Genomic DNA, 16,804 nt, shown 5'->3' on the forward strand with positions numbered 1-16,804 from the left:
ATCCTTTTTAAGAACAAATATATGAAAATCTTGAAAAAATTGGCACCAGAAATATCCAATATAAGGAGTTTAAATTTATTTTCCGCTGCACAAAAAATCACACGTCCATTTACAAAGGGACATCACTCTTTCTGTGTTTCATGTTCTATTTTTAGCCGTGGCGGCCTTTTTGGTTGGTTGCCCTGGTAAAAAAAACCACAAGTTTTAAACTAGATACATCAATGATGATTGTGGCCAAGTTTGGTTTAATTTGGCCCAGTAGTTTTAGAGAAGAAGATTTTTGTAAAAGTTAACGACGACAGACGACGGATGCCAAGTGATGAGAAAAGCTCACTTGGCCTTTTAGGCCAGGTGAGCTAAAAATGCATATCAGAAATATTTAGGTTTGCAATGCAAAAGACATTTTCATTTAAATACATTAGTTGTATGCATGATCACTATGTGCCATATTTGTCATTAACGGAGATGATACCCCGGGGGTTACTTCTACCGAGTTTATGACCTTCGGTCCTTGCTTGGAAGTTGGGGGTCGCCTGTATCCCTGCACTATCAACGTTCATCAAGCGTCTAAGTGATCGTCATTGTGCAGGTTAAACTAGAAATAAATTTTGTTTTGTAAGTACTTAATAACAATTCTCTAATGATAGCAATGTTCCTTGTCATGTTTGAGAATTTAGTTTGCAGAATAAATCGTGCAATATAGTATTATAATTTTCCAACCACTCGCTCAACGTTAGGATGGAAGTGATGATGCCCCAAAACTCACGAATGATGTTCACTAAAACCAGAGTTTTTGAGGGAAATGCATTAATCTCGAAAGTTGTCTATTAGGATTTGTTTTCGGAAATAAACGTAGTTCTACTTTTATAATAACAAGCTTACATAATGTTTTTTAAATGAGCATTCTTTTTTTTTAGCTCACTTTGCCCAAAGTGAGCTTTTCTCATCACTTGGTTGTCAGTCGTCGTCAATATTGACTTTTACAAAAATCTTCTCCTCTGAAACTATACTGTGCCAAGTTGAACCAATTTTACTTTGCCACAATCGACATCATTGGGGTATCTTGTTTAAAAAATGTGTCCGGTGACCCGACCAACCAAACAATATCATGGTTTACCGTTAAGATAATTTGAGATACATGTAATAATCTTTAGACAACAGCGTTAATATATATATATATATATAAAGTGTATACACGGGTGCACAAATGATAGAACTTTTGTGACAAACTATTGATTTATTACGCGAAATTTCTACTTTGATGCAACACTGTTGATGGCGTTCTTTGATTGGTGACATTAACTGGCCTAACTATCCCAAAGTGACAATTCGGGTGAACTTATTGGCCCAACCATCCTGAAATGACAATTGGCAGAGAGATGTTGGTGCAACATTGGCCCAACCATCCATAAATGACAGTTGGTGGGATGTTGTTGGCACTTGGTTGGCACGACAACAATCTGCCAACAATTAACCGATGTTGGATCAACAAGTGGGTGCTATCTGGGAATAAACACTGCATTCAAACATCTAATTAGTAAACAACAGTATTCAGATGGATTTAACTTCAGAAATTGGACATGTCAGCTCTGAATATAGTACATTTACCAAGACAACCATTGATCAGAATTCACAACAGTCTTCATCCGATTGAGAAAAAGAAAATGAAACTGATAAAGATATGCTCAACGAGCTATGATGATCCTAGGGAAAGGGAATTTTCAGAAACCATCTCAAATGTCAGTCTATGTTACCTTGGACAGATACTTCTAAAAGGACTAAGTCTTTATACCTAAAAGTTGCCTCAGAAGCTGTGAGTTTTGTTCTAGTTAATATTTTTTCATGACGGGTTAAAACTGTTTTCTGTGAAATTTGGAAAAAAAACGAATACCTGTGACGAAAGTCCTACATAAGACAAGGCTTATTTAGATCAAGACAACAGACTAATCCAAACACAAATACTATCATTATTTGCACGTATATTCTTCATAAGAAATCTTTTGAAACTGATACCAAGAGTAACAATATCCAAAATTGATGCTACACGTAGGCATACTTTTTTTTAAATCTTGGGGCCATATTATGCCAATGGCCACAACAACGATGTATCGATTACCAAGCATCTATTTAAACCAATGCTGAAGATATTAAGCAATGGATAAAAGACGATGACGTATTAGTAGTCGACAGAGGTTTCAGAGATGCTCTAGTTTTCCTTGAGACCTTGAACTTAAGTAGAGATGCCTTGTTTCATAAAAAAGGAACAAAAACCGGCTCCGTGTTGAAGGCCGTACTTTAACCTATAATGGTTTAATTTTTAAATTGTTATTTGGATGGAGAGTTGTCTCATTGGCACTCACACCACATCTTCCTATATCTAAATACAACACACAACCGAGGAAGCATATTCTTCAAGATTTATTACAAAAGTTCGTTTTGTAGTTGAAAGCGCCAATGGACGCATTAAACAGTAGCGCTTTCTCGACAAAGTCGTTTCAAACCACTTCGTTCTCTATATTGGAGATTTTGTCAGAATTGTTTCTGCATTTATTTATTACTTCCGATCTCCACTGATGAAGGACTTTTGCAATATAGAGCTTGACCAAACTTTGCTGGATAGAGCACAGCTTGGTAACTTGGTGACAAGGTACTAAAGTATGTCGAGGAAAAAAATTCAATTCGCTAAGTAAAGGGCACGAAAAACATTTTAGATTTTCCTAAACTTACTCTCCAACAAATCAGAGATATAACATTTGGAGTAAAACAACTGAAGCAGGCCCCAAGCTATACAGAAAGCCTTCTATCTGATGACAATTACATGCTCAAGACTTTCCGTGACCGCCCTAATCTATTTCTAGAAAAACTAACATCCAGACATTTGTCCTCAAGAGTGTACAGTTTATGGATTGAATTAAATGGAGATGAAGTCACCGGTTGGTATTGCACCTGTAAAGTTAGCGCCCGGGTGGTCGGTTGTTGTGCGCATATTGCATCTACAATGTGGAACCTTGGTTATAGCTTGTGGGAACTAGAGACAACAAGCACGTGTAAATATGCAGATTTAATTTTGAATGCAAAAGATGTGCCACTTGAAACCGATTCCGTTTCTGATAGTCAGTTTCATTGAGGAGTGACTCTTACATTCATATTTATTGACAGAGGTTAAGATGCAAATGCATAAAAGTAGTGAATTTATTTGACAGGGGGAGAGTTTTTTTCATTGTTGTCCTAACAAACTATTTCTTCGGAGATCACCATCCTATTATTGTTCTTGTCTTGCAAAATTCTTGTAGATTTTGATGTTGAATACTTTTTTCTCGATGTTCGTTCATACTTTACTGTTGATTATCTTCTAACTAATTAAAAATAAGAATATATTTGTACACATTTTTAGTCGCATGGCAGATATATAAAAAAGAAGATGTGGTCTGATTGTCAATGAGGTAAGATCCATGTGAGTTTTAGTCATAACTTAGGTATCAGTCTTTTTGCTCTTACTGAACAAACTCTACATAAAACAGTATATAAATCTAAATAATGAACTACATTTACAAATGTATGTTGAAACAGAAACCAGTTTGGTGCACCTTGTCAGCAAATCTGATTAAAGTTTTTCCTCCTTGAAACTGATTGACGTGTGATGTTATAAGTCTTTAATAAACAAGACTTTGGTCACTTTGGAGATACAGTTTATGTGGTATTACGTACATATATACTATATGAAATGTGCTTGATATATAATTATGCACTATGATAGGTTAATCCAACTACCTTCACTTTTGATAAAGACATCGATTCAGACCAATGGCGTACATTTTGTTGTCCATATAAGACTATATCTTAAGATGCTTTTTACACGTTTCTGCGTAATATATACTTAACCTAGTAATCTATCATGTTTGGCTGTTTATACTTTATTGTCGGATTGTTGTCTCTTTGACATGCACATTCCCCATTTAAAATTTATCTATATGATATAATTAAGGTGAAGTTTTACTCATGTAGTGGAACTTTTTACAAAGGATGATTTTCATTGGCTCCACGAACATTCACAGATATTTGTGTAATTTTTTCAGAGAACACTGCCTAAAATTTCATTGTTTCTATAAATGTTGCTTGATCATTGAATAAATCAATAGTTCCAGTTATGAATTCTGTTTTTATTTTTTAACTTAACTGCTATTGTAGAAGGGCTAAACCTAATACTTATGATATCATGATGAAAGGGCATTGAAGGTCATTATAACTCTGGTAAATTTTTTAACTAAAACTGTATTATTTGTTTTCTAATTCATTTTTTTAGGAGGGGGGGGGGGGGTTGATTTTTTTTTTTAGTTGAGTAACACCAAGCTTCTTCCGGCCATTCATTGTCGGATAGTGGTAAATCTACAAAATATCAATACCGTATAGATGACAAAAAATTAACATAAGAAATGTTTAATAGCAACGTAAATCATATATAGAAAGGTCGTTGATATGCTATGGAACCGGTTTCTATAGTTTCTAAGCATGAGAAAGCTAACAAAATGTAAGATATTTACAATTGTCATGTAATCAACTAACAATAGAAACCTAGCTTTGAATAACACATTTATGGTTGCATCAACCTTGAAGAGATATTAAAGTCTGTAGTTGCTTAGTATACAGTGTTGTTGCTTAGGGTAATTCTGATGACTAAGAGGTTGATAAATACCCGTATAAATAATTCAGACAAATAAAAGGCAGCAGTAGTATACGGCTGTTCAAAACTCGTAAATCCATGGACAAAAAACAAAATCGGGGTAACAAACTAAAACTGAGGGAAACGCATTAAATGTAAGAGGAGAACAATGACACAACATGAAAATGTAATACACACAGAAACGGGCTAAGCATTAGACAAAATCCCAAGAGAATAACAAATATAACATCAAAACCAAATATAACATCAAAACCAAATACATGAATTTGGGATAGAAAAGTACCGTGACACGTCTTATCGCAATGTGAATTTACACTCAAAATTAAGAGAAAACAAAAGACGCAACGTTCAAATGTAACACACTCAGAAACGAACAATAATATAACAATGGCCATATTCCTAACTTGGTACAGGACATTTTTAAAGGAAAAAATGGTGGGTTGAACCTGGTTTTTGTGACATGCCAAACCTCGCACTTTAATGGCAATGTTAAATATAACATTGAAATGACAACATAATATTACAGGACTACAATACAAATAAATAGGAGAACGTATTAGACAAAGAAACACATGATCAATAGATAACAAAAAACATCAGGTTTAAAATTTAATACGCCAAAATCGCCTCTAATCATTGACCGGAAATAAAGGACAATTTAGACATCTTGTCGTTGGTTCATTTTAGTGATATTTGTTTTTGTTAACTGTTTTGTTATTAATTAGGCCGTTATTTTCTCAATCGAATTGATTCGTATTTTCATCATGAAATTTTGGTTCATGTCAGGGCCTTAAAAATATTAAAGCCGACCTTATTGTATGCGGTTTTTTTTTTATAATTGCTTACACCCACTTCATTTGAATTAGGTGGATATTAGTCATTGGCAAACATAACACATCTAATTATTTTAATATCTATATCACTCCAAGTAGTAAAATTCTATGTTAGGAATTAATAGGTCGGGTCGTTATCTCTTTGACACATTAATTCCCCCTTTTCCCTTCTCAATTTCATTACATATTTGAGAATTTATAATTTCATATTATTTCGACATACTATTTATCAATGATATATTAGGTAGTATATCAGAATCGGCCACGAACAAATCTACACCGATATTTTTTTAAAGACACAGGAAACACATATGTAGACTAGTTGCCTCTCTGAGCAACTTGTTAAATTTACACAGTAACGTGTCATTGACTTTTGTCCCACATTTATCATCATTTAGCACGATATCATGTTTATACTTTTATTAAATATTACTGTACATAATTTTAAATTGAATCTGGTTTGACACCATACATTTATTAATTTAACGAATGAAATAAACATGTCTTTATTAACTTCAGCTTGTCATTAATGTGGTTATAATTTGGGTTTTTGGAAAGTTGCTATCGCGCAGAAATTTTCAAAATTACGTAACTTTCCAGCTGATATCTAAAAATAGCACTATCAAATCATATAACGATTAGCGGGAAATACAAATGTTTTATTTTCTGAAAATGGTGATAGTGAAACTAGATTAGTGTTGTATAAAGACAATCTTCGTTCGTGTTGTAAAACGGTAAGCTTGTTTAATTTTTGTTTAATAAGAATCATTCACACTTCCTTTTTCAAGGGAAATCGATTTCATCAAATGGACATGATGGATATGTGTACAGTTTTGAGGTTGATTTGTTTCAAACAACCACGAAGTGCCTCCCTCAAAAAATGACACGAAAAGACGACAAATGTTGAATAAGTTAATTGCAGATAATTTATTTTCAAAGTAGGTCAACATTGATTTTCATTTTGTCTATATCTAAAAAAAAAAACCACACACACACACACAAAACAACGTCGTCACTGCAATAGTACCACTATGAGTGAGAAGAAAGCAATTAACGGAAAACAAAAAAAAATGACAGACAGACAGACAGAACTACAGGTTCCTGCCTTTGATCAATCTCATAAAGAGTGGGGTTGGCTTAAAGGGGGTCTCATTTAGGGGGGTCTGATCCCGGATCCCGCTTACACTATGTACGTAATCAATTTTCATTTTTTTGTGATTTCCCGTGTCCCGCTAGACTTCATTTTCACGACACAATAATTTGATTTTCACGTGTCACGCTTACAAAATATTGACAATCCCTCGCCAATGAGACCCACCTTAAACATGTTTGCTAAAGCTCAATCATTCCATAACTTTCGATAGGATATGACAGCACAACATATGAATAAAATATCAATTTGAATTGTCGAACTCACAAGAATGGCATGAATCGCAAAACATCCTTAAACCAAAACAAAACAAACAAGAAGTAAAGACGCAAAATACCAATCTAAGAGTCACTACACTCGCGGTAAATGGAAACTAGACGTGAAAGAAAAACAAATAAGAATCATGTTCTACCAGACTAAAACATCAAATCATGATTAAACACGTACAGTATAAAGACGCCATACACAGTATAGGAGAAGAGTTTGTTTGCACAGGCTAAAATAAAACTACATTGTATCGACTGAATCTATAGGTCCTTTAGGTTTATTTTCTGGAAGCAGTCAATTTTCAGATAAAGAATCAAACTTTTTCAACTTTATAAATGTACCTTGTTTTGACATATTTTTCAGAATACCTGTTAGACTGCTGACATGATGTTAAAATTATATTTACATGGAATTGATAGTAAAATTATTGCTTTAGCCATTGAGGAGGTAAATATTTAAAAAAAAAAAAAAAAAGAAATAAGGAGATGTGTTATGATTGCCATTGATATAAATATCCACTTGAAGTAGAGCCTTTGACCATGTTCAGAAATAATAGTTTCAACTAACTTAAAGATCTGACAAAACAAATCAAAAATAACCAATTAAATCAAACGAGAAGTATGACGGCCTGATTTATGTAAAAGTAATAAACGAACGACGAATATGTTGGACCCCCCCCTAAATAACAGATACAAGGCTTTGGATAGTCACATAGTTTACTCCGGTTTTGACTCGCACCGAAGAGATAACCCCTGCTCGTTTATATACATGTATGTCTACATGATATTACATAAGGAAAATTTATTTCAATTCTGGGTTCAAATGATTGCAATCTTTTTTTTCAATCTATATACTGATAAAATGTGTCCAAGAGACACCAACCCTACCAAAACGCCGACAACAGCTGAAGGCTACCAATGGGTCCCGAACCCGGAGGCATGCTTTAGCTGGCTCCTAAACAAAAATGTATACTAGGTATACAATTGAGAACGGAAATGGGGAATGTGTCAAAGAGACAACAACCCGACCAAATAAAAAAACAACAGCAGAAGGTCACCAACAGGTCTTCAATGTAGCGAGAAATTCCCGCACCCGGAGGCCCCTAAACAAATATATACTAGTTCATTGAAAATGAACGCCATACTAATTTCTAAATTGTACACAATAAACTAAAATTAAAATAATACAAGACTAACAAAGGCCAGAGGCTCCGGACTTGGGACAGGCGCAAAAATGCGGTGGGGTTAAACATGTTTATGAGATGTCAACCCTCCCCTATCCCTCTAGTTAATATATAAAAGTAAACACATAACAATACGCACATTTAAAACTCAATTCAAGAGAAGTCTGAGTCTGATGTCAGAAGATGTAACCAAAGAAAATAAACAAAATGACAATTATACATAAATAACCACAGACTACTAGCAGTTAACTGACATGTCTACATGATATTACAAAAGGAAAATTTATTTCAATTCTGGGTTCAAACTTTTTTTTCAATCTATATACTGATAAAATGTGTCAAAGAGACATCAACCCGACCAAAATGCCGATAACAGCTGAAGGCTAACAATGAGTCCAGCACCTTGGTGGGACTTGTTTCTAGCAAACGGCTTACGCCGTTAGCCGTCGGCAAAACGGCATGTCACTTGTTTGTAAAAATATTCGGCACTGCGCATGCCCGGCTTACGCCGCTCGAGCCGGTTTGATTTGACCGGCTAAGCGGCGAAAAACATGGCCGACTGTTGCAAGAACCGAATTTGTGCATTTAATTCTATTGAAAATCATCGCGAAATAGCCAAAATGCGGTAAAAACGGCTTAAAACCTAACTAAACAAACTAACATTTGTATTTATATACTGTACTAGAATTGCCGAGGTTTATATAGGAAGATAAGTATTTGTTCATAATAAAATTAACGGTACCAATTTCCTTGCACCAGATGCGCATTTGAGCTTTCTTTAATAAAATATTTCGTATTTCGTAACTAATTGTAGTCACCCTTTATAAAAAAAATTGTTTATTATTATTATTATCATATTTATCCTGTTGTTAATCATGTTAATAATTTTTCAACGTATAAATGCTTTCTCGCTCTTGCGAACGTTTTTGTTGTGAACGTTTAATGAAAATATCACAATTCAGTCTGTGAAAGATATAGTTGCAATTTTCCTTCTTCGTCGTCCTGAAACAGCTGGAATAGGCCATAACCTATTATAGTTGGTAGTTATGGTCCTTGGGCAGCCATGTTAGATTTGCCGGTATATTATCCGTTCCACTTGTTTCTCGCACGAATAGGCATATGCCGTTCACATGACCGGCGAATGACCGGCTTACTAGAAACAAGTGCACCCCTTGAGGCGTGCTTTAAATGGCTCCTTATAACAAAAATGTATACTAGGCATAGTTGTGTTATGTTTAAATAGTACGAAACACCCTACACCATGACCTTCGCTAAATGACAAATCTTGCTTTTATTTGAATAGAAAAAAAATTTCTGGATTTCTAAACCCTTTCAAATTATCTGGCTCATTTCGAAATACTTATAAGTCAATATAAAACAACTTTTTCATGTGAGCAAAACAACATTCTTTGTGTATGATTAACATATAGATTCCACAACTGCAACAAGTATATTACGATATTTCTCAACTCGAGCCAGTTGAATTTTAATATTTAAAGCCCGAGGCTTGCCGAGCTTTTTAAATAATTAAAATTTAACTGTTGCGAGTGGAGAAATATCGTAATACACGAGCTACAGTTGTGGAATCTGTTTCTCTAATGATTTCTATCCTTCCTTTTCAAAGATTTGAGGAAATGATTGTGTACTATTGATGTGAATTCATCAGGCATGGTCGCCTTTTTCATGAATAAGAAATAAGAAAATTCAGAAGAAAACAAGAAAATTTGTCGTCACAATAAAATATCAACCAATCATTTGCTGAGAACAATTTTTTTCTCACATCGGTCAGGAAATGTGAAAATAGCATGAAAGATAACAGGACAGTCAAACTCATAAATCGAAATTAAACTGACAACGCCATGGCTAAAAATGATTGAAAAAGATAAACAGACAAACAGTTGTACACATGACACAACACAGAAAACTAAAGAATAAGCTTCACGAACCCCACCAAAAACTAGGTTGATCTCAGGTCCTCTGGAAGGGTAAGCAGATTCTGCTCCACATGTTGCACCCGTCGTGTTGCTTATGTGATAATAACAAATTCGGTAAAAAGTCTAATTCGGTAGATCACATTCACGAAAGGGAAGGGGATTGTAATTACGACGCAAGAAACAACTCCGATATCATTTGTGAAACGGTTATTTAAAACGGTCAACCAACTCCTGATGGCGTCCGTAAAATTTAAGAAGGGATGATTTCAACTTCACCATTTGGATCCCTCGGTTTAATATCTTCCTTGTGAGCAGCAACTCTCTATCAAGAAAATCATGATAGAAAATGCAAGCACGGGAATATCGTATCAATTGGGAGATATATCGACCTATATGTAATCAACCTCTGAATTGTCAGTTTAAACGACAGAACCTTATTAACTAATTTGATTTATTTCAACATTGAAACAAAACACTCTCACAAACACAAGTTACTGCTTGATATCAGTAAAAGGGACCCAATGAAACAAGTCAACATAAAATCAACGATTATTCGCCTCGAGGGGATTGGATCGTAACCCTTGGCTAGCGAAGATGATATATATGTGAATGATAAAAAAGTATGTTTTCATTTCAGAATGCATGTGTTACAGAATTGAAGTCTCTAATTCAGGAAAAAACTTCCATAAGTTCTGAGGACATACGAGTGTTTTACCTCAGTAAGTGTTGTCTTAGTTACTCTTTAACGTTATCAGGAAATGAGTTTATGAACAGGACAAATTGCATTTAAAAAGTAAATGGTTGCAATTTAAAGAAACTAAGTATAATCCCCCTTCAAAATTTCAAGTGTCCATATGTTATTTGGATGGAGAGTTGTCTCATTGGCACTCACAGCACATCTTCCTATATCAATATATCTTATATAATTATGTCTGAATTATTTTTTTGTGAAGAAAAACGAAGATAAGGCTTTTTTAAAATGTAAAACAATTCGACTTTTAAACATACATGTACATAGTTGTAACAAATACCCATTGCATTTCCGAACACCTTTATTATCTTATATTTATCCAAACATCGTATAACTGTTAATAACGTGTTTTAGGTAAGGAGCTCATCAATATTGAAGGCAACGAGAGAGAGCTAAGATTGTCAGACTATAATATCCAGAATGAAGGAAATTTAGTTGTGGTATTACGTCTTCAGCCAGGGCCATACAAAACTGATCTTACGAGAGAGTCCTGGTCGGTGAGAGATATGGATGTCGTTACTCCAGAGAAATTAGAAATCATTTCATTACAAAAGGTGTTAGACCCTGACGTTGAGCTTTCCCCAGAACCAGATATGATAACTTTTGAAGACGACCCAGATGTGCAAAGAGCAAGAATGCCGTGCGGACATGCAATAGGTAATATTATTAATTAATGTAGTACATCTATAATGCAACATTGTTTGTCTGTCTTTCATATTAAAGTCACATACAGAAAATGCAAAAGTATTCAAGATCCAAAAATTAAAATTCAATATCTGAATCAATTTTAAGTTCAATATCTAGCTTCAAAATTAAAGATTTGAAATATAGCAGTAGGAACATTTTGAGTGATTATTACAGACAATATAAATTAGATATACGCCTTTAATAACATCGAACAGATATCAAATGAGATAGCACCCCAAAGAAACAAAAAAAATATACAAGAGACATCTTTTAATTAATTGCTGCATTTGACACGACCCCAAATCATGCATTAAAATGCTCTAGATATGAATTTTGATAGTCTGATTTAATTGAATTCTAATTTCACAACTTTTGTCTTTGTTCTCTAATTTTTCAATGACAAACTTAGCGGTTGAAAATCAATACTTGGTGAACTGGGCTATGATTCGACCCTGCCTTTACTCCCAACTGGGTATTTTTTAAAGCATGCTTCATTTGCGATAATTCATGTATTGTCTGCACATTTAATTTCGCTTGAAAAAAACTACAAAATAAATACTAAACCGAATGATTTAATTGCATCTAAAATAATGTATGTATTTATTTTGGTCATTTTGTGGTCACTGACCTTATTTAACATAAACGGGTATCATTTTTAAAATCTGTACAGCGTTTAATTGACCAGACAAGTTTTAAAGTAGCTATTCAATTTCATATTTCAATGTAAGCTTCAGGTTCCAAATGATATTTTTGACGATTTGTAAAACGGAGCGCAAATAAGGTGATTTTGATATGTTTAAAATGTTTATAAGATCAACGCATTCTTCTGTTACTTGTGTAACGTGTAACAGGACGATCAATGGATCCGTATCTGAATAAATCAGGATTTCAAGTGTTCATCTTAAATTTCCACCACAACAAGTTGTCCTATTTAAAACAATTAACACACCCTTAAATGAATTCACAAAGTCAAATATATAAGCTACACCATGCACATAAATTAAATCACAAGGTGAAGTTCCTCATTCACTATATATAAACACAATGCCTTATTACAGAATATATACACACAATGTCACTATGCAATCACTTTGCAACATGTAGTAAGCCTGATTATTCTTAATGTCACTGATATATCCTATGCAACATGCATCAGACACTTTATTACACAATGTCACTAACGGATTACTATGCAACATGCATCAATACAAATCACACTAAACGTATGAACACCACATATATACAACATCTATAAACAATATCCACCAATTTGTAATATCACCTTTTGAATGTTCAATAAACCACAATAACACAGTGACACAATTACACTTGCACAATGCTTCAATGCACAAGGAATGTATCACACACTAATTATCACTATGAATCCGATCGAAATGAATATATTCCAAACTTGTAAAATTTAACACAGCGCACTTTCACTTATACACTTCCACAATATAACAACTTGCAACACCAGCAATATTTCACAATGTATTCTCACTAATACATGTCCACAATATAACAACATGCAACACAAGCAAGTATACACCTTGTACTTTCACTGTACAATAACTTATTATATAAGTTCACTTTATAACACAATCACTATTCGAAATATTCACATATAAATCCAAACACTATAATTTATATCCTTTGAATCACTAAAGCCACTCTACTTACCAGTTGGAATATTTAATCCTAGTTAACTCTTCAATGGTCCACATTAAACTGACAAATTTTCTCACAAATGGAAGTTTTTAACGACCTTGACTGGCTATACAGCCCTTGCACGGTCGGTTAACAAAGTTTCTCTGTCTTAAGCTGCCTTATATACTACCATATGGAACGGTCTATTATACGTGAAGGGTGAAAATCAAGACTATACCAAATTTAGGGGTGTTTTAAGTAAAAGATGGTGCTCCAACTATGGAGAAACATATATACATATAGAAATACAATTAACAGGGAAAGACAACTGGAGTTTCACATCCAAAAAAAATATACCATGACCGATTTTCGTTACACTTATAACGACATCTTAATACTCTCCAATGTCGTTACTGTATTGTATCGTCTATTCAAATCAGTATTGCAATCCTTTCCAAAAAGAAATATTTTCAAATCTATTAAATGTTGTATGAGTGCTGAATTTATATATCTTTGTTTTAAGATCAAACCAAAAACATTTTATTTTCTCTTTTTCTGAAGAAAGTAAATTATCAATTATAATAACAATTGTGAAATGGCTCGATTAGAAAGGAACTTTTTCTTAGATAATGAACTTTATAATCACAAATGACCGACAACACACTTTGGTTGATTTATTTTCTTTATGATGGGACAAATGTATGACTTTTATGTTTAGCTTTAGAATAGCACACTGATTACGTATAGTACTCAAGTATAATAATACAATGATATCAAGAATAATCTATCAGTATGTCCTTTACAGGTGCTGAATCCCTTACTGAATATTGCAGAAGTGTTTTGTCGAGTGGAAAATTCGAGTTCAGATGTCCCCATATGAATCCGAAACCATGCGACGAACTGTGGGAATTTAGCATAATAAAAAAATGCGCCGCGCTTACCACAGAAGAACAAAGAGAATTTGAAACAAAACTTTCTATAAACTATCTATCTAACTTTATCGGAATGCAACAGTGCTCACAATGTCAGTCTTATTGTGCACGTGATAACGGGGAAACTGTTCGAATTCTTTGTCCAGTTTGTTCGAAAAAGAGCAATTCTGCTGTCGAATTCTGTTGGTCTTGTCGTCGGACATGGCGGACATCAAAAAGTACAGACTGTGGTAATTTAAATTGTCCAAGTGAAGACCCCAAGAAGAAAATATTGCGTGAATGCAAGGATAAGGATATTAGCGGAGTACAGTGTCCATCTATTAGAGCTTGTCCGAAATGTGGACTTATGATTGAACATACTGAGGGTTGTAAACAAATGCAATGTACATGTCAACAGAAATTTTGTTTTCTTTGTTTACAAATGGCAAATATTCATGGTTCTTATGTATGTGGGTCAAATTTTAAGTGCGAAAGAGCCCCTACTCAGGTAGAAATTTCATGATTCAATAAAATAAAAAAACGTTTATGTTTTAACATGTGTATTTTAGAAATTTGTTAAACTTATCCCAAGTTTCTCTATGGAACATAACTAACATAAATAAATAAAAAAGACGTTAAAAATTTAAGCAAACGTATAAATCTAAGTTTACTTCTGTACATATTTCTTTTTTTGTCTTTTTTTTTAATGTAAAAAAAAATCAAAATAATTTCACATTCATTGTATCAATATGACATCATAAGAAATATTTTTACAACAAAGTAGCCCAGCTACATGTTTGAAACTTTTTTTTTAAGTTGCAATTTATTTGTGAATGCGCAGATCTTTGTTTAAGAATTTGGACTTTAGAATAAAATATATAACAGTCGTGGTTTTATATTTAGAATTTTAAATACAATCATTTATTTCTTACGAATTTGTTTAAGTTTGAAGTATCGGAAAATATGGTTTATTTATAATTTGGAATTGGCATTAACCAGTTTAAAAACTGCGAGTTTTATCAGAAAATTGTGAGGTTTTATTTTGTCTTTTTAATGTTTTTTTGTGTGCTTCGTGCCGTTTTCATGTTTTCTTCTTATTATTAATAAATGCTAGACTGTTTTGTTAAAAAAAAATATAATCGTATTTTTTTTCATTAAATGAAATAAAACATTTCTTTTCTAGATTTTCACTACCACCTAAGAACATTTAAAGGGGCACTAGCTGTCAAATTCATGGTCACCAATTTGACTCAAATTCTCATATTTGGTTAATAACAATGTAAAACATTTATCCAATCTATCAAACGTTTAAAATAAACAGTTTACAGAGCATGGGGTAGATGATATGTAGGTTCGTTTCGTGTGTATTTAAATCCAGACGCCATCTAATTAACTATCGATTTGACCTCAGATGACCATATAAGCGATGTAAACACAAATAAAGATATGAATAGGTTAAACTAGCACGTGCAATTGGATTTTTATAGGTCTGTTTGATTTGAATTTATAGATTAAAAATATAAGTTACTCATTGTTTTTAACCGTATAAGAAATGATTTATGTGAATCGAATTAGTAATCAAATGATTTACCGTAGTTTCACTTTCATTGTTGACATTTTTTTTCTTTAAATAACCAGTTCACGTACAATGCATGCGTTGTCAGTCTCTAGCTAGGGGGTTCATGCGCGTAGCTACGTTTACGTCAAAACGCCCGGGCGTACACTTGAATTTTGAAAAACATTTGTAATTTTCAATAAAAAGGGACTAAATTAACTTTTATCAAAAAGTTTATTTTATATTGGTTCTAATTTCTGTAAAAGTCTGAATCTACTGTGAATTCTGCGTACATTTCTTATATTTTAAGCAATTCATTATCTGCTGGGATTCGATTTGCAGTTTGCATTGTTGTCGAGCATGTGACTTATGTCGCAAAAGCGAGACATAGCGTAGTCAGCGCCGTCAATATTTAGATTCCGAATGTGGACAAAGTTTTTGAATGACTCTCTGTGAAAAAAATCCTATTATGATCAAAAGAGTATCAGTGCAATATAATAATGTAATTATTTCTTTAATTTTCCCCACATTTTACGGATGAAAGGTATTTCTCATGCAATTAATAAGTGGTCACAGTTTGGGCTTAATTGTTTTTTTTACTTCTTAATTACATTTTACTACTTATCGCACCTTCATCAATTTTATGAAAATTTGGAAGAAGTTTTTTCTTTGATTAAAGTCTAAAGCAAAATTTTGAAAGTATCTGTTTTCGTTCATTTTTCTGTTCTTTACCAATAGCTGGACATTTCTTTTCGCAGTTAATTGTTTTACATACTCAATTTATAAACCTTCATAAAATGTGATTTATTGGCACACATTAAATTCCAGATGAAGAAAATATAATAAAGAAAATTTTTGATTTGTTTTAAATTCCTGGAAAAGACTGGTAAATTCACTTCTTGTGGTAAAAATCGTGTTCCAGAATTTTTTCATGTTGCATCTCTAAGCAATATTTTTTTCGTGTTCATTAAAATGTGCTTTTGTCGATTGTATGCGCACTCTGAGACTACTATACTCAGGCTCACTCGCGAATTTAAACAATTTGAAAGTAATGTTGGTTTGAACGTTTTCTCTAAAACCAATGTCCGTTATCTATCAATCAACACGATGAATAAGTTCTCAAAATTAAACATAAAAATATACCATTTAGATTCAAAAGTATGTTACTATCAATGATTTTTTACTGACAGGAATGGTATGTCATT

General features: G+C 33.2%; 1 protein-coding gene across 1 annotated transcript; it reads left to right on the plus strand.

Annotated features, from left to right (window-relative positions):
* Positions 1-6,115: 6,115 nt before the first annotated feature.
* On the plus strand, positions 6,116-15,249 carry LOC134723943 (uncharacterized). Its single transcript, XM_063587422.1, has 5 exons — positions 6,116-6,248; positions 7,295-7,378; positions 10,686-10,767; positions 11,154-11,456; positions 13,939-15,249. Exons 2-5 carry the CDS (start codon positions 7,316-7,318, stop codon positions 14,565-14,567), a joined length of 1,077 nt encoding a protein of 358 aa, XP_063443492.1. The 5' UTR covers positions 6,116-6,248; positions 7,295-7,315; the 3' UTR covers positions 14,568-15,249.
* The last annotated feature ends 1,555 nt before the right edge of the window (positions 15,250-16,804 follow it).

This window comes from Mytilus trossulus, chromosome 1 (assembly GCF_036588685.1).
Source record: "Mytilus trossulus isolate FHL-02 chromosome 1, PNRI_Mtr1.1.1.hap1, whole genome shotgun sequence".
In the NCBI taxonomy this organism is placed as follows: Eukaryota; Metazoa; Mollusca; class Bivalvia; order Mytilida; family Mytilidae; genus Mytilus; species Mytilus trossulus.